At 37.7% G+C, this 24,916-nt stretch overlaps 1 protein-coding gene across 1 annotated transcript; it reads right to left on the bottom strand.

Moving 5' to 3' along the window:
- Positions 1–11,258: 11,258 nt before the first annotated feature.
- Positions 11,259–15,022, bottom strand: LOC113119427 (src-like-adapter). Its single transcript, XM_026288925.1, has 8 exons — positions 14,638–15,022; positions 13,946–14,044; positions 13,747–13,840; positions 13,484–13,570; positions 12,695–12,798; positions 12,434–12,565; positions 12,224–12,353; positions 11,259–12,135 (listed from the first exon to the last, which is right to left on the bottom strand). The coding sequence occupies exons 2-8, from the start codon at positions 14,010–14,012 to the stop codon at positions 11,931–11,933; spliced, it is 819 nt and encodes a 272-aa protein (XP_026144710.1). The 5' UTR covers positions 14,013–14,044; positions 14,638–15,022; the 3' UTR covers positions 11,259–11,930.
- Between the last annotated feature and the right edge of the window lie 9,894 nt (positions 15,023–24,916).

The raw sequence follows: 24,916 nt of genomic DNA, 5'->3' as shown, positions 1-24,916 counted from the left end.
ACTGATGTTGCACTATGCACAATATTGTACTAGAAAAGTTGCACTATGAACAATTTCTTGTGTAAAAAAGATCAAAAACATATTATTGAGCAAGTAAATAAAGAAATCACTGAAAGACTGTGTTCTTGCCTTCCCCCTATTCAGTATGCTAAGCCTGCAATAATGCTTTAAATGATTATGCAGTTGGTTGCATCTTTATGAAAAGGATCTACAATATTCGTCCTTGCATGTTTATGCATGGCCATTGATATGGGGAGACAACTGGATCTATAATGTGCCTTTAATGTCTTAAAAGTTGAAGGGTATTATTTTTTTAATGTTAAACTATTTTCTCCTATCACATTTTAATATTCAGAGACCGACTCTGTGGCACAAGACTCTGTGGCACAAGACTATCTTGACCAACCAATGGCAGATTAAGGAAGTGTTCAGGAAAACTCTGAAAGCAGACGCTTTTTTGTTATTTTGATTGGCGATGTTAGTAGCACAGAAATTTAAAAAAGAAAAAATGTAGGATGAGACTTAGTTCTGTGATTTGTTGTTGATTGAAAGGAGGCAGATCTGAAGGCAATTTTGCAGTCATTTGCAAAAAAAGGGATGGGGTTTAAGTGGACTTACTTATATGCATTACCAAAGAGAAGTCTTTCGTAATACCAGAAAATCATGTGTGATTAAAACTCATTAAAAAATAAAAAATAAAAAAAAAGGATCAATAACAAGCATTTTTAAAACAGACATGATGCATTTACACTTCATGCAGACTTTCAAATCTCTCCCCTCATCAGAGACCAGACATTTGCTCATGGCTAACTGTACTTGAGCTTGCATCCACAGTAGAACAGACTGCTTTTTTCTGCTCTTCCTTCACTCTTCTTAGAAATGCTGACAGCATTTTTTCCCATCTGAGTTCCCTGTGTTGCTCAGCGGCACAAGACGAGGCAATGTACAGAATGTAGACATCATAAATGAAGGGACTTAGGACAGTGAAAGGAAAGTGCAAAGTGAGCACATTCATCACCCTGGAAACATGGATCTGCATTCTAGCAGAGCGCCAGATCCAAAGTCAATCTCTAAGCCATTCTTAGTCAAACTGATTACAATACCCATCATTTGTGGGTCATTGCTAGTAGACAATCTGATATTCACAAACTTAAGTAAATGGAAATTACTTACTGCACTAGAGAAAATTCAACCCAGTGGGTGTTTTGACTAATGTTGGATAATACAAATGTCTTAAGTCCTTTTCACTCTGGAGGATGAGTGAATCGCCTCCTCAGCAGTGTCAGCATAAAGCCCTCTGAAGTTTATTTAACCCTCAGGCAGCAGAAAAAAGCTTGCTAACAGTAAGCTCTTGTTTTGTTACACATTTCTAATGAGACATATTCATCAATGAAAACCCACACTTACAGACTTAAGCCCACATTAGTACTATCTGCATTTACACTGCAAATGTGTTAGCATCTTTGCATCTAAATATGACAAAACCTCCCTATGGTGGTTTAAAAATTATTCTTAAATTATTAATTGTGACCCTGGAGCACAAAACCAGTCTAAATTGAATATGAGTGAATAAAGTTAAATGGTGTATACATCATATGAAAGCTGAATAAATAAGCTTTACGTTTGTTAGAATAGGACAATATTTAGCCACGATATAACTATTTGAAAATCTGGAATCTGAGGGTGCGAAAAATGTAAAATACTGAGAAAATCACCTTTAAAGTTGTCCAAATGAATTTCTTAGCAATGCATATTACTAATCAAAAAAGTCAAAAAAAAAATTATATATTTGCAGTAGGATATGTAATATCTTCATAGAACATGATCTTTAATGATTTTTGACATAAAAGAAAAATCCATAATTTTGACCCATACAATTTTTTTTTTGGTAGCGACTTAAGAATGGTTTTGTGGTCCAGCGTCACATTTGATAAAACAATGTTTTTTTCTCTTAATTCAAAACACTCCTTTTAGGAGTGATATAGATTTATATAAAAATAACAGAGGTCTATGATATGTCCTCATTTAGATGGTGAAGTTACATTTACCATCATTCAGTGAATTTCCATGAGCAAAATCCAGTAACTTCAAGAGAAATACATACGATTGGAATCTCACGTGAGGGCGAAAAGGTTCAAAATGAAGATTTGGCAATGGTTCAAGTTCGTAACACAGATTAATTTGGCATATTGACCAAAAGAAAGCTGCTTGATTTGAAAGTGACTTGTAAGCTGTGCTTCACATACTCTTACACTATTGACAATAGACTCTTTTGCCCTCAAATTTTGCTTAGATTTGACCAATCAGGTTTTGCCTACATTGTACCAAATGTCCCCCTAGGGATAGTAGCATCTAAAGTTACCTACATTGTGTAAATGAATGGCTTAATAAACATAAAATAAATCATTTATGGAAATCATCCCCTAGAGGTAGCTATCTAGAGAAGACACATCATTAGCTCAGTATACAAAATATTTCTTGGACATTTGTTTTGGTCCCCATGAGGTAACAAGCTTTTTTGAGAATGTAAAAGTGCATACAATTCCTGTGAGGGGTAGGGTGATAGAAAATACAATCTGAACAGTATAAAAAGCATTACACCAATTGAATGTTCATATAAAGTGTGGAAACCCAATGTGTGTATGTGTGTGTGTGCACGAAAACATGTGTGAGTGTGTATTTCCATGTATGTATGGAGTCTGACCTCACATACTTGCTCACCCATCTACATGGGCCATAAAGATAATTACAATACTGTCTCTAAAGCAGGAGAAATAAATTGGCTTTGCTACAAAGGAGAAAAATGAGGGACAGGTAACTGATACTTATGACAGAATAATCATGCAGAATGATCATTTTAAGTCCAGAATATTGTGAAACACAAAGAACATTTATATTCTATTCCGTTGTAAATTCCATTGTGAAATGCTTCACACCAGGTTGTGCAAGCTTGTATTTCAGTCATGTCTGGAAGAAATATGATGAACTGAAGATAACCTTTTGACCCCCAGAGGTTACATTTTATTTTAGCCTTTTGCACTTTGAAACATAACTAACAATAACACATACTAAATACATACATATTAAAGTGCATTACATTTATTCAAATTAATACTAATAATGAAAATGTAAATAATTAATACAGTTTAATATTGTTCATACTGTATTACTATTAAAATTATTTATTTATTTTCTTAGTTCTTAGATCTAGGCCTCTATCCTTTTAGCTTTGAAAGTTCTTTATCTGTTGCCAATTTCTCTCTTCGGTTTTAATAATTTATAAATCTCTTCGTTCTCACAGGGATTATACGATTGTTCTTCATAATCCTTTTTGAATGAAACCAATTCTCTGCGAGTTCCTCATTTCGGAATCCAAGAAATGTTTGTGACACAAAGCGGAGAGTGGTTTACACTTATTTCGTTTGATAATAAAGAGTCAGAGCACTAATATTTCAGGACTCCAGATCAGTTGTCGCCTGGCCTGCTGTCAAAGTCTCAAATGTCTCAAAGCTTCAGAAGCAACCATAGATTATTGTTCATGATTTTGTCAAACAGTCAGCGGGAAACTATTTCTGACAAAACTGTCACACAGCCTCTGCAATCGATTGCCTGGAAGCCCTTTTTGGATCAGCCCATGTCTGACAGAAGAGCTCAGTTCAGACAGTAAGTGATACGTGTGGTGATAGTGCTTTACATCTAGTCAGTAAATGAAAGTTCAATCAAACTAATTATTTTACACATCTAAGGCGGTTTATAAGGTTCTGCATAAGCAGAGTAATTTATTATAGCGCCCTGTAAGATATAAATTAATGTTACTTTGTAAAATAGGATGTGACAGGTTAATTGCTCAAGTGTAGGATCTTCATAACCAGTGATAGCTCAGTGGTAATCTTCTTTTCCTTTCAAGTGTTTAACACACGTCTGCACCAAAGAGAATTTCAAGACTGACAGATAGGCTACTAGCACGAAATGAAGGATTCAAATCACAACAGGCTTTGGAACATAAAGCTTTAGTGTCTTGTGTGGTTTGTATTTTGGTATTTGCTTTATGGTTTATGGAGTCATTTCTATACTGTGGGGTTTATAGGTAATATGACAGAATGTTAAACCAGGTTATGAAAACACATGCATCACATCAAATGCCGCCAGGCTATGATACCTTCCCCATGTTGTTATTCCTTCAGTGCACTGGATGATATTGACAATATAATAATTGCAGTGGTATTTCTGACTTTATTGTACTTGTGTACAACAATCACAGAATCACTGGTCACTGTTTAGTTAATTATATATCTGGCTCCATCTACTGGTGATGGGGTGCTATGACTGTAAATGTCTCTTGCTCCTGACATAATTTTAAGGAATATTCCATCAGAAAATGAAAATTGTGCTAAAATGTATTCACCCTCAGGACACCCAAGATGTAGATGAGTGCATCCGAACAAGATTTGCAGAAATGTAGCATTACGTAACTGGCTCACCAATGGTTCCTCTACAGTGAATGGGTGCTGTCAGAATGAAAGTCCAAACAGCTGACAAATACATCACAATAATCCACAAACATTTCACATGACTCATGAGTGCTGCGTGTTAAACAAAACTATCTCATTAAGACATTTTAACTTCAAACTGCTGCTTCCAGTTAAAATGCTAAAATGCTTAACCTCTGTTCCACTCGATTTTTTCTTCTTCATAAGAACAGAAATCAGAAGATAATTTATAGAATAAGGAGTTACTGTACAGTTGGTGACTAAGTTAGTACTTTTATAATTTTACATTTAGTCATTTAGCAGACGCTTTTATCCAAAGCAACTTCCAAAGTAATTAATACATTGATTTTATCTAAATAAATAAATTAACTAAATAAATGTATTTAATTATAAATAACTAAATACATTTATCTAAACAAACAAATTATATAAATAAATACATTTAATAAATTAATTTATATAAACAATATCTATAATGTGCTAAATTGACTAGTAGTGCCATGGTGTCACTGCTTTCCTGTTTTGAGTCACGTATAGAAATCAAGCTTGAGTTGATGATTGTTTTGTGACAGTGATTCTGTACATAAAGAAACACACAAAAAAGTGTTTGAAAGATATGTTTAAAATCACAGAAACTCACAAGACTCGGTTCTTATCAGTCGCCAAATAATAGCTGTGGAGTGGGTTGCCTCATGTTGAGGTCACATGACCTGGCAAATACTCCTGACTTTAACTCACCTGTGGACACCTTCGCTTGTGGAATAAATTAATCATGTTAGACTAATTATGTAGGGCAGTAGTGATTTCTAAATTTTGTAACAGAAAACGTTTGCTTTTGTGTAATACTGTACCAACGCCACTAGGTCTCGTTATAGACTATGTTTGAGGATATATCTGGTCAACGAAACAATTTTAAAAACACAATTAGGCTACTGAGTGCACATATAAAAAGCCATATATTTATATTTTTAAAGTTGATAAATCCTTATATTTTTTTCCTCAATAACCCTCTGTATACACAAGTAATACTAACGACAAAAAACTGGTCTTGGATTTGAAGATCCACAACTGTGGCTTAGCATGTATAGCATAATGCTGCTGTGTTAATACCCTGCTGTAATTACCGTTTTTAATAATATGTGTTGCTGAAAACAGGCATAATTTATTTTGTCTACTGATGAATTCAATCTATCAGCTAAATTGCAAGCGTCATTACAGGTTATGCAACTAATTTGATTTGCAGTCCGTTCTCCTGAAAAATTAGTGTAGACCAATGTTGAAACATCCTTCCCGACTAATATTTTACTCGTGCTTGGTAAATTTTTTGCAGTTCTATGTTTTGCAAACAGAATTCTGTCATTTTGATAAAGTAGCAGATCTCAAAAGGAAATGGCTGTTTGTGGAAAGCATCAGAGATGGAAAATTCTTCAGAATCCATTTATCTTGTGTAAAAATAGAGCCAGTCCAATGTCTTGTCTGCATGCTTCCGGTTATGTGACAGCATTGCCAGTTGGGAAATAAGAAATATAAAGGTTTATGTGGAAACTTGTCTCTGAAACCTCCAAAGTATAGTTTTAAATGGCTCGCTGCCTTAAGGTTATTTCATAACAGCATTTTCATTTGTGCTTTCTTTGAAGACGATAGGACTTTCTTTCTCTTTTTTTCAGTGTAATTGGAGAATATTCTGAAATGTGGCCATGTCGACCTTCATGGAGGTAAATCAGCACTCTTATCACAGCAGGTCATTGATTATTTACAATCTGCATTTTCCAGACTCTTGTATTAACATGAATTATGGCACATCTGTTAGTTTTATAACTTGTTCTTCTATCATAACTACTGATCGAATAACAAAAGAATTCATCATACACTGTTATGTCACCAGCGGCAAACAAAATGTTCATATTTATACCAAACAACCTAGACTGAGCCAAATGCATTCACATACAGGAAGTGGACACCACGTCCATCTAACCTCGCATCTATAAAAAAACATGCACAGCAAGAGCACATCTACAACGTGATTCATAATTAGACAGACAAATAAAGACCTCTTCTTGCCCTTAAGTTTCAGATGCCACCCAGTTTCTGTTCTTTAAAAGATCATATGTCAAGAAAGTTGACTCTAAAACATTGTTATATACTGATCACCATATTACCATCTAATTATTCACTATGGTGTACTGTAAATTAAGCATATTAACTACAGGCCAAATTTTATTCAGACACCTTCAACATTTCTCAAATTATTTTACAGTTTATTTGCTATAGTTTAGGAAATGGTTGTAAAATATAACAGGAACTTAGAGTTAAACTGTAAACAAGAACAGAACAAATTCATCTTGATAATGTCAGATAACTGTAATAGAAAGATATGATTATAATCAACCTAAAATAATTCAGCTGTTAAATTAAAGAACATGATTAGATAATACCAATTTAGTTCAACCACTTACCAAGCAATGCTTCATTTTGTTCAGTCAGTGTAAAAAGCTCGCATTAGCAAATAAAGAAAAAACACTTCAGCAAAACGTGGTCAGGTCAAAGTGTCTGAATACTTCTTGATTTCAAATTTTACTGGTAGGTCATTATATGAAGAATTTTGGGGTATAATATGTCACAGTTCAGTTCTGCACGCACTAGTAAAACATTTCAAAAATTATATCTGGTATCTGAATAATTTTTGGTTTGTAGCTCTCAAATCTATAATAAAAATGCCAGTTCCATATATTTGTGGCTTTTCAAATAAAAGGGTGTCAGAGCTAACACTTGATAGCTACTTGACCAAGACTGCACTCTTAGTACGACTTTAAAATGCTGTAATATTGTTGATTCACAACACCAAAAGTGATATTGATTTTATATATATATATATATATATATATATATATATATATATATATATATATATATATATATATATATATATATATATATATATATATATAAAAACACATTTCTAAATGTCCTTTTCTAAAATGTCTCTGAGTGGGTGCTTACAGTATAAATTTCTTATTTTTATGTTCCTTATACATAGAAGGTTCCCCAGTTTAGCAAATGAGTTCATTATGTGAAGAACATACCTCGACCAATACAGATGCCTGACAGAGAGGAAGAATACAAATAGTCTGTAAGCATATTCACGCACTTCTGCAAGTGATACAATAAGTGCTGGCAGTACAGCAATGCACCCGTTTTTGTTTCAGGCTTATTTATGATTTGTCGGAACACATCTGGAACACATCTGCTTGCTCAAATGGGAGGAAAAGTGTTTTTATGTGTCTTTCCAATGCATACTCCTTGATACATACTCTCTTTCCTCTGTACATGAAGAGTCATAATTCTCACACATATGAATGACAGAATATTTAATCTTCAAAGTTCACATTGCTCCGTCTGAACCCTTGAAAGCCCTCCATCTACACACAAAGCCTTGCAGAAATTCATTCAAAATAAAAACATATCTTGTTATTTACGCCAGAAAAAGGAGTGCAAACAGCCCTGCTAGAATTGTCTATTTTCTTTCTATCCAAAAGTATCAACAAAGCAACATTTATGTAATGTTCAACACTCTTAAAGTTAACAGCCTCACATTATGTGAATATAACCTGCAAGCAATTTGAGTATAATGGAAATTTCAGGACAGTTAGTTCATGTTACATCTGAGATTAATTGGAAAATAAATGTAAGCATTATGCAGATTTATTGGCATCTATATTATTCATCCGTTCATTTCAAAACATGATTTTTGTGATCTGTCATTCGGAGACATGAGATGTCACTTGTCTGCAATCATGCTTTTTAAATAGCATTGCATGAGAGAATTATATTTGTGGCTTTTCAAATAAAAGGGTGTCAGAGCTAACACTTGATAGCTACTTGACCGAGACTGCAGTCTGAGTACGACTCTCTCCATCTCATTTACAGAAAACATGACAACGGAAGCAGTATATAAATTGGGCAACGCACAAAACTGCATGTAAATATAATTTCCAGTCTTCACGCTCAAGCTTTTAAACAAACAGTTGTTCTCCTAATTTTTCAAATCTTTGTTGTGACCATACACAGCCGGTTCATTAAATTTACTTTGCAAAGTTTTAAGATATCGTAACATAAAACACAGATTGGCGTCCTCCCATCAAGAAAAACATTTCCAAACAACTTTAAAGTGGAATCAAACCTGTTTAATTGTCCATAGTATGGCAGGGTCCATCCTAAGGTTTAGACAGCTGGGCTGGAGGCTAAATTACATCAAACATATTATGTTCAATGACACAAAGTTCAACACTGGCTCTATTCTTATTCACAGTCAAAGGAAGAGCAGACGTGTATGTTTTTATAATCAAAGGCTTAAACCGCCACATACTGCTTTTGGTGTTTACTTGATCCTGGGGCCTGTTAGATCATTACACAGATGTAGAGATGTTACCACAGCAGAAAAGAAGAGGTCTTTATCTTCATCTACCACATCCATCCCATCTGAAGGAATTGGGGTCTAGCTCTAGTTACCAACTGTTTATGAACAAAGTCCAGGAGCAGCTCTACCAATCGTAAAACTGCCATAATGATAGTATCTAACAGCATTAGTTGTTGTTTCAGAGGCCTAAATGTGAGATAACAGGATTTTCTTTGGCTTGCTATAGGAAATATCTGTCTCAGACATGCATCCTTCTGGCCATGTTTTCATTGGCAATTATATGAGTTTTATGGTTTCAGATTTACCTTTGATCCACACCTTTGATCTCCTCCCACCTATGGCATGGTATGTTCAACACATGCTAGGCATTTTGACCTCTTTATATTATCAGTCTGCAGATTTTGAGTTGACTCTTTTGAATGGTTATAGTTTGGGGCTGGCATTTTAGACGATCAGTTGAGATCACTCACTGATAAATCGACAAAAGTAAATTACAAGCTCCATTAAAGCGGCAGCAGGAGAGGGCCTGTAATACATTTACATCAAACCAACCATGTGTGCACTACCATGTGTGAGCGCCATATGCTTTTATAAAACCTGTCACCAAACAGAGAAAACGCTTACTCATACTTGAGCCAATCAAGTGCAATCTGATAAAGCTGCAAGCATGAGGCTATTTTTAGTTGCATGTGGCTTTCTTCAAATAGTTTAGCTGACCACGTGAGAGGTATAGTTGTGATCTTTCCATAAAACAATTTGAGCTGTACAACAAGGGTATAGTGTTGGCTTTTGTGTAGAAGGTTAAGTCTGCTTATTTTGTGGGAAAGCAAGCAAGACCACTTGTTTGTATGACAGAATCAGGCACATTCAGACACATAAACATGCAAAATTCTCATTTAGATCATCACAATCTATCAGTGTGAATCCAACCATTCTCTCTTTTGGCCAACTGACTGAAATGTCCTGTGAATGCTGTAAACAAACACTATATTATAATGTGAACCATTTTTTGTACACACTTCATTGTTTAGTTCTTCATTTAAAAATACAATAGTTACTATTTTGTCGTTATTAATTATGTATAATGTAATAATATTGTTGTACATCTGTTGAGTCGCCTAAATTAAATGTTTGATACATAATAACATTTTCAGAATTTTAGGGGGAATCTTGGTTGATATTAAAATCATGTCACATTTACTGCAAAATGAGCCTCCTATATTTGCTGAATATTTAATGTAACTGCATTTATGTGTGAATTGAAATGTCACACCTACTGAGAAATGACTATTACATTTATTGCAACAATAAACAGCACCAGTAGATGATGAAAGTTTAGTGTATTCATTAGTCTTTAATCTAATGTCTCTGTTTCAGCTCTGTTTACGGCTTGCTTGTGTTGCATGAGCTAAATGTTTGATAGGAATAAATATGTCTCTAATTAACACTCCATATGGTTACCATTAGGATTTCACTGCCTAATGCACTGTATGAACACAACATGAGCCAAACAATGGCATGATATTGAGAACTTGTTTGTGTGGCTGTTTGGATACAGAGGCTCAGTGTGCTTCTGCAATGCAGTTCAGATGTAAAATATTAAACAGTTACAGTTTCCAAAGGTTTCGTCTGCAGAAGAACTATAAACAAAATAACACACTGCAAAAGGAAATATTAAAATATAAGACAAAGTCTCCCATCTCTCATTCTTTTAATGTGCCCACTAAAGAAAGAAAACAGTTGCTCTTTGATAAAGACGTATGTACATTAAATTATAAGTGCTTATGAATTTACACACACTCACAAATATTCATAAAACCGTAAGTCAAGTATTGCTATTAAACTTGCTCCTGTAACATTCCATCGCTGCACTATTTATTAACATTTTGGCTTCAGTGTTTTTAAGGAAGGAACTGTGTGCTTCACAAGTTTAAAAGTAAAAAAAAAAAAAAGCATGTTTGGTGCTTGGCTATGTAAAGTAAATCAGGAAAAAAGTAGTGTTACCATTTTTCTTGATTTACCTTAATAGTGAAGATTAATAGTGAAACATACTGAAATGACTGAAATGTGTGAATCTCACAAAATCCGAAAAGGAACATGTCTGGGTCAAATTTCACCCTAAAATTAAAAGTACATTTTATTGGCGTTTTATATATATTATATACATTTAAATGTTAAAATGTTTATATATTTAATTTTAGTATTTGTTTTATTGCCTTTTATATACTCTTTTAAATAATAATAATTATATATATATATATATATATATATATATATATATATATATATATATATATATATATATATATATATATATATATATATATATATATATATATATATACACACACACACACACACACACACACACACACACACATTACTGAGAATCTAATAACTCACCACTGACAAACACATTACAGTAAATGTAAACAACCATCATTAAAATAATCACTTTTTTCTATTTGATTTTAGGGTGAAATTTATGGAAGCCAGTTTCCACCACAGAAAAATTAAAATTAAAATGAAAAAATGAATAAAAAAATAAAGGTAATAGGTTTTGACTGACCACAATTTTGACTGACCAACATACTGATCTGACTGAGAATTCAGAGTTATGAGACATAAACACATAATTTTTTGAAATTTTTCAGAATTGATAAATGTGAACTCTTAAATATCTATATATCTAATATTAATTCGCAATTGCAGGAAAAAAAAAAGAGAGTCAGAATTGGAAGATAAAAATGTGCAATTACTGTTTTTATTTTTATTCCATGGCACAAACAACTTTAAAAAAAAAAGATTATGAGATGTTAACCCAGATTTTGGAGAAAAGCTCAAAGTTGCTAAATGTAAATGTAGCATTGTAAGATGTAAACTCAGAAGTGGCAGAAACGGCTTCCATATAAAAGTGACCTGGACGTGTATGTGAGAGATTCACTTAACCCAGTGCAAAAATATTACCATCCATAGCAATGTGCTAGTTTAAAGTTAAAAGATTACAAGTCTACATTCATCAGCTAATAGTCCTCATCTTCATTTATATTACTGTGGTCAGGCATCACGTAGACAGACTTGCTCTTCTTTTTGCGACCTTTGGTGTTGTCTAGCTCAGGTACTGATGTTAAAGACATATAGGCGGCTATGCTGCTCCTCACACCATAGCTCATCATGTTATCTTTGCTGTCCGCATTGTCCAGCTCGCTTGGGCTCATCAGCTGTGACCTATTCATGTGGAGACATACAAGTCATTCTATACAAGCTCAGCAAATGGAGGAAATGCTTAGCAGGATCTAAAAAGACAGAGACGTACTTATTCACTTTCTTCCAATCCAAGTTACGGCGCATTACCACAGGAGGCGCTTGCAGGTTTGTGCTCTGGGCAGGGTTGGACAGAGCCAGACATGGAGCGCTGAGAACACAACATATCCCATCCGATGAGTCTGAGGGAAAACCAAAACACATTAGCATGAGTCATTCCACATTACAAGCAGAACATCCGAGTTTTGTCTTTAGCTCTCACCAGAGTAGTGATTGACCATGTCCTCCAGACACTGAAAGGTAAGCCGTGGGGAGATGTAGTACCAGCTATTAGTCAGACGGAATATTTTATAGTGCTTTACGGTCCTGTGTCTCACAGAGAGAGAATATACACCTGCAGGGAACAGCAGTTATGATTGCGTTGTCGTTTTCACTTGCACTGACACTTATTGCCGTAATGTGTGTGAATGGAAAACTTTGTGGTTAGTATGCAACAGCAGACGATGTACTTCCAGGTACTTACCTCTTTCTCTCGGACTTTCTCTAATAAGGAATGATCCAACACTGTTACCAGGCAATGACAAAAGCTCTTCTGACTTCTGTCGGCTTATCCCCTCAAACAGCCATCTTTAGAAACATAACATAATAAAGAGGAAATCATGTAAGCAACCGAAAATAATGACTTCACAATTCAGTATAAATGACAAAATCTTATATAAATAACAAAGTTCTCGATAAATACATTTTTACTGGTGTTTCACACAATATGGTTTATAATCTGTAGGCAATAAAATCAAAAGATGTTCACTGATTTTCAAAAGTTTTTGGGCATTAACTTTCTATTAATCAAAGAATCCTGAAAAAAGTTGCTGTTTTTTTTTTTAACAAAAGCAGCACAGCTATATTCAACAATGATGATCACAAAAAATATTTCTTGAGCAGCAAATCGGTATTTTAAAATTATCTCTGAAGGATCATGTGACAACGAGGATTAATTTAATTAACAGAATATTATTTAAAATTGAAAAAAAAATTCACAACATTACTGTTTTACTGTATTTTGATCAAATAAATGCAACCTCGCTGTGCATAAGAGATTTCTTTCGGAGAAAAAGAAAAACCTTACCAACCCCAAACTTCTGAAAGGAAGTGTAAATAACAAATGCCTAATAATATCTTAATAATATGTCTCTAGCGACATTTATCATTCGGTACTTATTGTATTATGTCTAGATGTTATTTTGAATTTGGGAATATATTTCTAGGATCATCATGAAACATTCATCAATGAGGATAATTAATCTAATATTACCCATGATAAACCTTTGCCACATAATTACTTGGAATGTAATTCTCAGTTCCCGATTGAAGAGAACGGACTTTCCACCAGCAACCATCTCTGTAAACCATTGACGAGAAAATAAATAGTCATATTATGGGTCGCATGCATATACATATATTAATTAAAATAAAAATGAAATATGCATTTCTTAAACTGCTGATGCATTATGTATTAGCAGGCATTTATTGTTGTATGGCATCAAAAACATTGTATTTCACCAAAAGTACACTTACTCAGAAAGACCTTTGAGTTTGTCCCCTATCCTAAAGATTGGTTCACTAATGTCTCGACATGGGTAATCAGAGAGCACCACAAGACTGTCACAGTCTGTAAATGTACATTAACAAACAGTATAATTGATGTTAAAGACCCATGTTAATACACATTTAAGCAAAAGACTTCGGATAAGGCAGTTGATTAACCATAGCTTACCTTTAAACATGGTATCAGAGCTGTTTGGCTCTGGGTTTGTCTTTTCCTGCTTCATCACATTGCCCATGGTTATGTTTAAGGGCCACAGCTCTACAGAAGCTGGAATGTTAAAGGCACATTTCAGTATGAGTTTTGCATCTGATAGTCCAACAGTTAATGCAACAGCTGTTTTAATTTTGCAACTTCCTCTCAGCTAATGTGTTATCTCTACCAAAAATTAGAACAGGGAAGCTGCGGAGAGCCCAAGTCTACCACTATTTTCCACTTAACTTCTTCCTGACAATGTCAATATTTAACTCGCATTTCTACAGTGCAAAAAAAAAAGAAAAGTACATGCACCATTGAACTGTTTAATTTTTTTTTCTGATATTTTTCTGGTTATTTATTTATGCATTTTTTAAACATTTGCTAGATGTGTAAAACACATGGGAAAATGCATTTTCGTGTCACAGGCCATTAACCAACCTCAACATGACATCTGCATTTTGACAAATGCATAGAAGTGTTATGTATGTGCACTTAATGTAATATTTTGGAAACATGATAAATCAAACTATAGATAGAGGGAGATTACTGGCAGCGGAACACCGTATGAATGTCAAAACTCCATTTTATTTCCCACTCAACACTAAAAAATTATATTTCCACACTCCACTCAGAAATATGCTAGGTACATAAATCAGTTTTCTTACCTTTCACTTGAGCAGTTAAATAACCATGTTTCCTCCGGAGGGCAAAGCTTCAGTTCTGGCTGGCTGATCACAATAAAGTTGAAGCAGGTGGTTCAGAGCAAAGAAATACTGCCCTGGTCTCAGACCGAAGGCCAGCAGTAAGAGCAGTTGTGTTGTGAGTGGCCTGCACTGCTCTGCGGGCTTATCTAAACTGAGCGCTGGTCTACTGAAAACAGCACACAGCCACATACTTCCTCTGCTAAAATGAGGAAGAGCTCCCTAACCTTGTTTTCCTTCATCCCCTCAATGTGCACCAACAAAAATGATTAGTTATCCTTAATGCAAATAAAAATACAGTAAAGCTAACCATATTTTAATGCAAATAAGTACAGTTTGCAATGCTTGCGTTGAGTTTTACTCTCAGCATCACAGTGCTCAAATGGGTGTTGTGCAACTTCCTGTGTATGGCATTAGTGGGTGAATGTCTTGGGTGTGAGTTTCTGTCTCAGAAGTCTATAGCTACACATTAAAATGGCTTAAATTATTCAAAATGTAGTGCTAAGCATTAGCATTTTAGCTTTAGCCTCAGTGTTTTTGTTAGCTTTATTTAGGTTTTCATATGACCCTGCAGATCCACCTTCTACAATAAAAAGTGTCTTCACAACTGAGAATTTAGCATTTGTTCTCAAAATGAGACTCAATTTTTGTAAATTTTTAGACATCAGCTGGAAAAAAGGAAGTGTGTCAAATCATGCAAGAGTGTTTATGCAATCCACATGCTTCTTATACATGTGAAAAGTTAACACTATACAGCCATCCCAAACCTTATGCCTCTGGAGACCTGCAATATACAATAAACTCCATTTATAGTCAAGTTTTACAGCTGATGATGCAAAGTGCAAACACTTAAAGGTGTCTGTTCATTTTGCTACTCTGAAATCACCACCATATCAACCAGTTGTATTCTTTGGACTGCAAAACTAAAAGATACATGACAGATGACTCAAAAGTATTTCAGCTTTCTTAATGTCCCTTATTGTACAGTACTATAAATATTCAACTAGCTGCTGGTCATGTCCTCAAGTACCTAATTTTCACTGGTTCAGAGATTTGAACTTCTCTTATTTTTTATAGTTTCATAACTTTGTTATTAGCAGAAACACATACAGTTAAATGGATAGAGTTAAATACGTTAATAGTTTTTATTGGTTTAAGCACACTTTTAAACAGTTTTTCAAGAAGCGGATACCTAATGATGAAACATTAGTATTTGTTGTCACTCTGGTTGCCATCACCTTCCAGTCACCCCGTTTCCTGTACAATTTTCACAGTTTCAAACCGGTCGCATGATTCATTACCGCTGAAGCAGTCATCGTCCAATTGTTATACACACTGGTGTAAACATATGAGCTCAGAGCTGTTAAGAACTAAGAATATGTGTTCTACTAATTAAATTTGGGAATATATATTATACATTAATTATCTCGAGTATGCTTGTCTGATCTGGTTCAGACTAACACGTCTTTACAACCAGAATGCACCAGGAAAAGTATGGATAAATTATGTAAATCATAGTATCTGGCCGACATATTCAGTGTTGGTAATTCAAAAAGTATTCACAATTAATTGTGCATTTTTTTTATAAGTATTGTTAATTATTATAAGTATATAAAATTAGCATGTCATACACCACAAACACACTGCCAAAATAATACTTTTAGACTATAGTAGTGAAATACAATTTTCCCTTCTACATTTCTGCTGATAACCCATTATGGAAAGCTGATTTTATGTCATTGGAGTTTTGAACAGATCAAAGTGCAGTTGTGTCTCTTTTCTAATGCTCTTTTAAAGCCTCATAATTGAATGAGAAAAGACAGAAGAGGATTACAGAGTTCACAGTAGACACAAAATTTTATCTTAAATATATTTGCTTCATTACTTTTCTGTTTACTCAGCATGATAATTAGCCTAAACCCTAAAAATGATCATGCTGTAGAAAATGCATTTCCAAAAGCTTAGTCGCGGCTTACTTTAATGTCCTTTTCCATTGAAAAATATGTGCACTTTTTACTTTTTGACAGGGAATTGGAATCAAAAATGTTCTGAGTGATCTCAGTCTGGGAAAGCTACCAGTGCTGTTCTGCTGATCAACTGCATATTATCCGCTCACTTCTCACCCATCTAAACTTGATCGATTGCCAAAAGCTACAAACCAGCTGGTGCCATTACCGCAGATATAACTCTCTAATTACATGATACATTTTGTGACATCTCAATCGTTTTTTATTTTTTATTTAAACACAACGAATGTCTACTGACTAGGCTCGTTCTCATTATTAAGAAGCACTAGGACTTATAATTATCTTCAAATCTACCAAGTAAACCTGTGGTGTCTACCATATCACTTTCTATTTGTTTTAGATTAATACAAATTCTTTTGCACACAATTAAAATGGCCTTTATCTATGTTTTCAACGTGTTTTAAACCGCAACGGTTCGGTTGGCAGCATTCACACTTATTCAAATGAACCCCACTAGCAGAGCAATCACACCAGAGTTTGTTTTAATCAAACCAAAGCTGACAAGTGTGAACATGCCATTAAAGTATAATTTTCATTAGCGACACTAGTTCCACTGTTTTGGAAATACATTTTCAAAATAAGTCCCTTTAACACATTCTGTTGACTATAAGTAGCACTGCTTTTATTAGAGTGTTAGTATTAGTAGACCGGTAGGGTTAGGGTTACACATCCGGTGTGAATAATAAGCAGGTTTCACTTGTTTAAGAGGACATAGGATGCCTATTTTCCACAAGTTGATATGATTCTTTATGGTCTTAATAAAAAGTTTAAAACAAACTTTGGTTAAAATTTCTTTAAACGCTGTTTAATGTCTGAGCTGAGGAAAGAATAAAACGCTTACCAAAACAACTGTTTTTGCATAGCCAAGTCCGATTCATTAGTTAATCTGTTAATCTCTATTTATAAGTTATAAATTATAAATTAGTTAATCTCTCTTATAAGTAGTATTGTAAAATCCGATATTTTTTTTGTGAATCGGTTTATGCATAACTCATTTGAACAGTTAATGTGAATACTACTACTACTAATAATAATACAATAATAATAAATCTTTCACGTAACTGAGACATGTCAATGTTTTCAGCTAGAATATATAAATGAGGATGTTTGAACTGTATTTACTATAAATTAACCTGTTAAAACTTTGAACCCCTTATTTTTTGTAAACCAGCAAAACATCTCTGAGTAAATTATAGTATACAATATATAGCTTAATTAATATTGGATAGGTTTTACATATACATGTAGTCATTTTGCAGATGCTTTAAACCAAAGCAATTTAAAATTGGGGGACACATAAAGCAATTCTTCTTACAGAGGCAAACATACACAGGAAGTGCTTGTAATACCAAATTTTAGAAACTCTCTGTGGTCAGTTAAAATCCCAGGATGTCTTTCGAAAAGATTAAAAGTGTGACTTTGGCATCCTTGCTAAATTCACTCATTGGCCTCTGACCATCATGGCCTCCTAACAATCCCCATATCCGCTGATTCAAACGTCACTTCCTGTTTGTTGTTGCCGTTTGTACTGCGTTTGAGCTCCATCACTATATTCTTTTTATCAACTATTTTTTATCTTAAAGGGATACTCCACCGTGTTTTCATATTAAACTATGTTTTTCCCTTAACTAAGACGAGTTGATACATACCTCTCTCGTCTCAGTGCGTGCACTCAATCGCTTTGGCGCGCGGTGACACTTTGAAAGCACTTAGCTTAGCCCATTCATTCAATTTGGGCCAAGCAGAGAAGCTACCAAACACCTCCACGTTTTCCCTATTTAAATACAGTTACTCGCGTAGTGTAACTCGACCTAGGACGGTAACACAAAACAAAACGTTGCGCTTTTCTAAGCGTGTAAAATGGATAACTATATTGTATGGCGGAATACCATGGCAAGTGCTTGTATGCACTTCGTCATGGCGCAGTAATATCTTCACTTGTGAAAAATCCTCTCACCGGCCCCCGTTCCCTCTAGTGAAGATATTACTGTAGTAATCAGTCAAGCTCATATCACCAGCAACCTTACACTCATTTACATCCTTCTCTTCACTCTCTGAGGCAGAAGTATCAAAACTCATCCTTTCTAATCACCCTACTACTTACCCGCTTGATACTATTCCATCTCATCTCCTTCAAGCACTGCTGTGTGTGTGTTTTCACTGCTCTGTGTGTGTGCACTTCGGATGGGTTAAATGCAGAGCACGAATTCTGAGTATGGGTAACCATACTTGGCTGAATGTCACGTCACTTTAAAAATCCACCCTCAACCCATCTCTTTTAGAGAACTACAGACCAGTTTCCCTTATTCCTTTCATTGGAAAAACACTTGAACGAGCTGTGTTCAACCAAGTCTCTACATTTCTCACACACAACAACCTCCTTGACAGCAACCAATCTGGCTTCAGAAGTGGACATTCAACTGAGACTGCCTTGCTCTCAGTTGTTGAAGCTCTAAGACTGGCAAGAGCATAATCCAAATCTTCAGTACTTATCCTGCTTGATCTTTCCGCTGCTTTTGACGCTGTTAACCAACAGATTCTCCTATCAACCCTGCTGGCAAAAGGCATCTCAGGAATCACACTTCAATGGTTTGACTCTTACCTATCAGATAGGTCCTTCAAAGTATCTTGGTATCAAAGTATCATCTTACTACTGGGGTCCCTTAGGGCTCAGTTCTTGGACCACTTCTCTTCTCTGTCTACATGGCATCATTAGGTTCTGTCATTCAGAAACATGGCTTTTCATACCACTGCTATGCTGATGACACTCAACTCTACCTCTCATTCCATCCTGATGATCCTATACGGTAGCTATTCACATCTCAGCTTGTCTAACAGACATTTCTTCCTGGATGATGGACCATCACCTTCAACTCAACCTTGCCAAGACAGAACTGCTTGTGATTCCAGCAAACCCATCGTTTCATCACAATTTCACCATCAAGTTAGGCACATCAACCATAACTCCTTCAAAAACAGCTAGAAGCCTTGGAGTTATGATTGATGATCAGCTGACTTTCTCAGATCACATTGCTAAAACTGTACGATCCTGCAGATTTGCTTTATTCAACATCAAGAAGATCAAGCCCTTTCTTTCAGAACATGCTGCACAACTCCTTGTTCAAGCTCTTGCTATGTTTTTTTTTTTTTTTATTCAGCAATGAAGTTATTACAGACACAATGTGACGGCTCGTAAAAGAGGAGGAAGCAAATGCAGGCAATCAGAAATGGTTTATTGAAGATGGTAGTAAAACACAGCAATGAGTACGATGAAGACTGAGTCCAGAATGTAGGCAATGGTGATAGAAGGTCTACGGTGGCGTGAGAAGTGCTGGATGGTGAAGTCGGTGGTGAATGTGAAGACGGTCAATGGATGAACCCAGAAACAGACCGGAACACTTACACGAAGACGACAACACGAACACAATCCAGACCACGAACACGGGAGACAGTAATCCAACTTGTGAGGCTGTAACATGAATGAGGATCTGACAACAGACAGAGAGATGAGTGAGTATAAGTAGCTGAGTGGAGATGAGGATCAGCTGGAGCGAGATAATCAACACCCAGGTGACAACAATCAACCAAACGAGCACATGGAGACTACGTGAGTACAAATACAAACACAAAACATGACACGGAGGAAACAATGGATTTCCTACCGTGACACACAACAAAAAAGAAATCACATCCACAACAAACAAAAAACATTTAATGCTGAATAGGCAGTGTTGTGCCTGAACTCGTTCATTGAACGATAGTTCATGAACTCGTTCATATTTTGGGCGAACGTGAACTGAACGTGCTGTATTTATGTAACCCGTCTTGTCTGTCTGCGTTGTGTTCTGGGTTGTTCTCAAGTAGACACAGGGGCACTGGCTGTCACAATGTGGTTTATTATCTGCGGTCATAAACAATATGGCAATGAGTGTTGCGTGACATCAGATTAGCATCTCAGTCAAATCCAGCATTGCTCTGACTGAGGTCAACCTTGCACGGCGTCTGATGACTTTACACGCACGCACTGCACTAACCCGATGCGCAGGCAGAATGAACTCAAAACGAAACTCCCAGTAATACAAAAAGAAATATTTTTGGTGGAATTCATAAGTATACAAATAAACCTGCTACATTCACCCCCCCCCCCCTGAATTCCACCAAAATAACGACACCCCTGAATTCCATAATAGCACCAAAAATGCATTAATGTAAACGCACTCGTACCCGGACCAAATAACAATGAAATCTAATCCCAAAGTTCAGTAAAAACTATCCGTAAAACAGATCAAGAGAAAAAAGAAGGTTGATCAGGCCCTCATCTTCTCAGGAACATAAAGGTGCAGCCTACACCCCTAAACATCTGGTTCCCTGGCTTGAAAAACCCCACAGTACGGTTTCACATTCAAGGAAAGAAAAGAAAAACCCGTTTGAAAAGAGAAAAACTGCGTGTGCACTCTAAATCAAACTTTCTGAGGCAAAGAGAGGCCCCATATAACAGATCTCTGAACCATACTCTCAATAAGCCTATTGACAGACCTAACCACCCTCCCAGTTCTAGTTACGACCCTGCCTGGAATTCTGTTATCAACTACAGCAGTCTGAGTAACAGTAGAGTCAGCAGGTGAGCAGGCTTGAGTAGGGGTTGAATCAGTGGGAGACGTATCAACGTCAGTAGGTGCATTTGACTGAACAAGGTCTGGGTCAGACAGAGTTGCTTTAGGTGAACTGGCCATGTCTTCATGAGCGTGAGACTCATCCTCAAGTTCAGGAATATAAACTTCTTCATCTGCTGAAGCCTCAGCAGCTCGATCTGGGTCTGACAGAACCCATGAGGACGTCCGTGCCATGGAAGACTCTCGCTCCAGATTGCTCAGGCTATCCACATCTCCGCAGACACTTGTGCCTTCAACTTCTGATGAGCTGACAAAAGACTGATTCTCCAGGGTGTCTTGGATAGGAAGGAAGCTCACATCAAGCAAAAGGTTCCTGTGCACAACCTTGCTCTGGCCAGAGGCATCACTGATCTTGTAGATGTGAGTCTTGGGGTTCCGCTCCACTACCGTATACACTGCAGGTTCCCACTTGTCGGTCAACTTCTTTTTTCCTTTCTCTCCCTTGTTCGCAAGCAGCACTCGGGCTCCAACATGTAAGGAAACTCCTCTGACCTTTTTATTGTACTGACGAGCCTGCTGTTCCTGCTCTTTAGTGGCATGCTGCTGGGTGCTGTTGGCTGCCTCAGACAGGTAAGATAGCAGGGTCCTTGAGTAGCTGCTGAAGTCTGTCACAGTGAGGTCATGCAGAACAGACTGAAAGACATCATCAACTGGGAGCCTCGGCACGCGGCCAAACATTAAGTGGAAGGGTGCATAGCCGGTTGTTTTGTGAGCAGTCGCATTGTATGCAAATGTCAGTGTCCGGATCTGCTGTGGCCATTCTTGCTTGGCTCTCAGAGGAAGACTCCGTATCATGTTGCCCAGTGTGCGGTTAAAGCGCTCTGTGCCCCCGTTGCCCATTGAGTGATATGCCGTTGTATGAGACTTTGCCACCCCTGACAGCTGCAGCAACTCGGACACCAGCTCACTCTTAAAACTAGGGCCCTGGTCAGAGTGGATGCGCTCAGGGAACCCGTGGACACAAAAGACACGATCCCATAACTTTCTGGCCACTTGCTTGGCAGTCTGGTTCCTGCAAGGAAAGGCAAAAGCCATTTTCGTAAAGTGGTCAGTCGCCACCAGCACATCAACAGAGTTCTTGTTCTTATCCTCTGCTGACCAAAAACCAATGCAGACCAGTTCCATGGCAGCAGAAGTTTTAATACTTTCCAAGGGGGCTCGTGCTGAGGGCTCCGGGGATTTTGCAAGTACACACCTCTCACAGCATCGCACATGCTCTCTCGTATCTCTCTCCATACTGGGCCAGAAGAAGCGCTGTCTCGTCAGATGGAGCGTCCTCGTCTGTCCTTGGTGCCCTGCCAAGTCATGAACTCCCTTCAAGGCATCACCCCTCAAACTGGCTGGCAGTAGCAACTGGAATCTTTTCATCCTACTCACACGGTCCCTCGTTTCTCGGTACAAGACACCATTCCGAATGACTAGCCTCTCCCAGTGTTTCAGTAATGCCAACGAACTGACGCCTGCTAACTGAAGTGGTAAAGGGATCTCGACTGAATGCGTCTGCTACAACATTTTTCGGGCCTGGGATGTATTTCAGGTCGAAGTTGTATGAAGACAGTTTGGCTACCCATCTCTGTTTGTATGCATCGAGCTTGGGCTTGGTCATGATGTGGGTCAGCGGGTTGTTGTCTGTCCACACGGTAAAGTTATGTCCCTTCAGCCAGTGACTGAACTTCTCAGAGACGCTCCATTTCAGTGCCATAAACTCAAGACGATGAGCGGGATATCTTTGCTGTGACTTGCTGAGGGTCTTACTAGCAAAAGTAATGGGGCGAGCCTTGTCCTCCCCTACTGGCAATTGTGACAACACAGCCCCAAGCCTGTCCAGGGATGCATCAACGCACAGGATGAATGGTCTGGATAAATCAGGATGGGCCAATACAGCACAGTTGAGCAGATCTGTCTTGAGCTTCTGGAAAGCTTTTTCGCATTCAGGAGTCCAATCTGCCGCAGTCAGCTTCCTGTACATACCCGCACCTCCTCCACTCCTACCTCCTCCTAGGCTTCACCAGGTCTCTCTGAAAGCGAGCTCCCACATACTGTGGTTGTCAGGTAGTAGGCCTCACCAGGCCTCCCTGCAGATTTAGCTCCCACATGCTGTGCGTTTCCACTAAAAAACAAGCTCCCACGATTTGTGGTTGTCAGGTAGTAGGCCTCACCAGGCCTCCCTGGAGTCGAGTTCCATATTACCTTCCACTGAGGTGGTTATCTGGTAACAGGTAGTAGGCCTCTCTAGGCCTCTCTGTAGGTGAACTCCCACATATTGTGGTTTTCAGATAGTAGGCTTCACAGGTCTCTCTGAAGGTGAGCTCCCACATACAGTGGTTGTCAGGTAACTTTTCTGTACACATGCTAAGCCTGTGTACTTTCTCAAAACCACAAGGTGGTCAGTGTGCACGTGAACACTTTGCGCACTGTCTTAAATCCACGTAAGTTGTAAGTGTACGCAAGGCTCTGCGCACTTTCTAAAATCCTGTATGGTAAGGGTTACGTGCTGCGCTTCGTTCCCTTTCTTAAGATGATTAGCCCCAGGGTTCCTTGGGCTTCATCCAACCAGTGTGTATTTGTTATACACCTCAAGCACCGCCCCTCAACATGGGGGGCTGTGTGGGCAATTCTCGCGGTAGTTTAGCAGCACTCCCCTTTTCAAAAAGGTTCGCCTATGAGCATGCTGCTCGGAGCTCGGAGTCCTCCTCTCATGGGGGACTGAATTCTCTTTTTTTTTTTTCATCAGAGTGCTCCAGTACTACATACTGTTTTGAGACGCACTGTGGGAGCAGACATCCTGCTGAGGCAGGGGCTGAGGCTCGGGGAATGGCGCCTTCACACCAAGGTGTTGAAGCAGAGTTAGAGAAGTTGGCCAGACCTGGGTGGATCGGTTTTGCTACTCAAGAGAGCGTCGCACTTAGGCTTCCTCTGACTCATCCAGCTCTTAGCCGTATCCCTTTAAAGGAATCTTTCGTGATTCCAAGCCTTCAGCTCTACCCCGGGCTGAGGCCCTTCAGGTAAGTTGGGTATGTAGCTTAGGCCTTTGGCCATAAGGGATAATGTCATGGACAGCCGTCGAACCGTTCCAGGGGCGACTCCTGGTGAAATGGTAGAGTTGGTACTTAGTGTTTGCCATGGTTCTGACCTGCACTCCCCTCAGCATGGCGGCGTGGGTATACTGTTCCCCATAGTGTCCCTTCAGAGGACGCAGTTCGAAGTTCCCTTGACAGGGAACGTCTCAGGTTACGAATGTAACCATGGTTCCCTGAGAGGGAAACGAGACACTGCGTCCTCTAGCTCCCTGCCATGCTTCGGACGCAAGCTTCACGAAGAAGATAAGTGACAGGTCCTACGGCCGCGTATTTATAGTCACGCCGGTAGCGAAGTCAGAGGCTGTCGCCGGCCAACACGTTGGCGTTTTTCAAAGTATACTTCAGACACGGGTCACGACGAGGTGTTCCCCATAGTGTCCCTTCAGAGGATGCAGTGTCTCGTTCCCTCTCAGGGAACCATGGTTACATTCGTAACCTGAGACGTTCATTTTAAAATTTGTGA

Source organism: Carassius auratus, chromosome 19 (genome assembly GCF_003368295.1).
Source record: "Carassius auratus strain Wakin chromosome 19, ASM336829v1, whole genome shotgun sequence".
NCBI lineage: Eukaryota > Metazoa > Chordata > Actinopteri > Cypriniformes > Cyprinidae > Carassius > Carassius auratus.
Note: the sequence above shows the minus strand (reverse complement) of the source record. Positions and strands in the feature narration are given on the sequence as shown.

Bases quoted from the DNA above. Each gene is read 5' to 3' on its own strand.
- LOC113119427 (XM_026288925.1), bottom strand. From the start codon at position 14,012: ATGGGCAATGTGATGAAGCAGGAAAAGACAAACCCAGAGCCAAACAGC. The intron at 13,841-13,945 runs GTAAGCTATGGT...GTACATTTACAG, and splicing joins CTCTGATACCATGTTTAAAG to ACTGTGACAGTCTTGTGGTG. The intron at 12,136-12,223 runs GTACGTCTCTGT...CCACATGAATAG, and splicing joins GATTGGAAGAAAGTGAATAA to GTCACAGCTGATGAGCCCAA.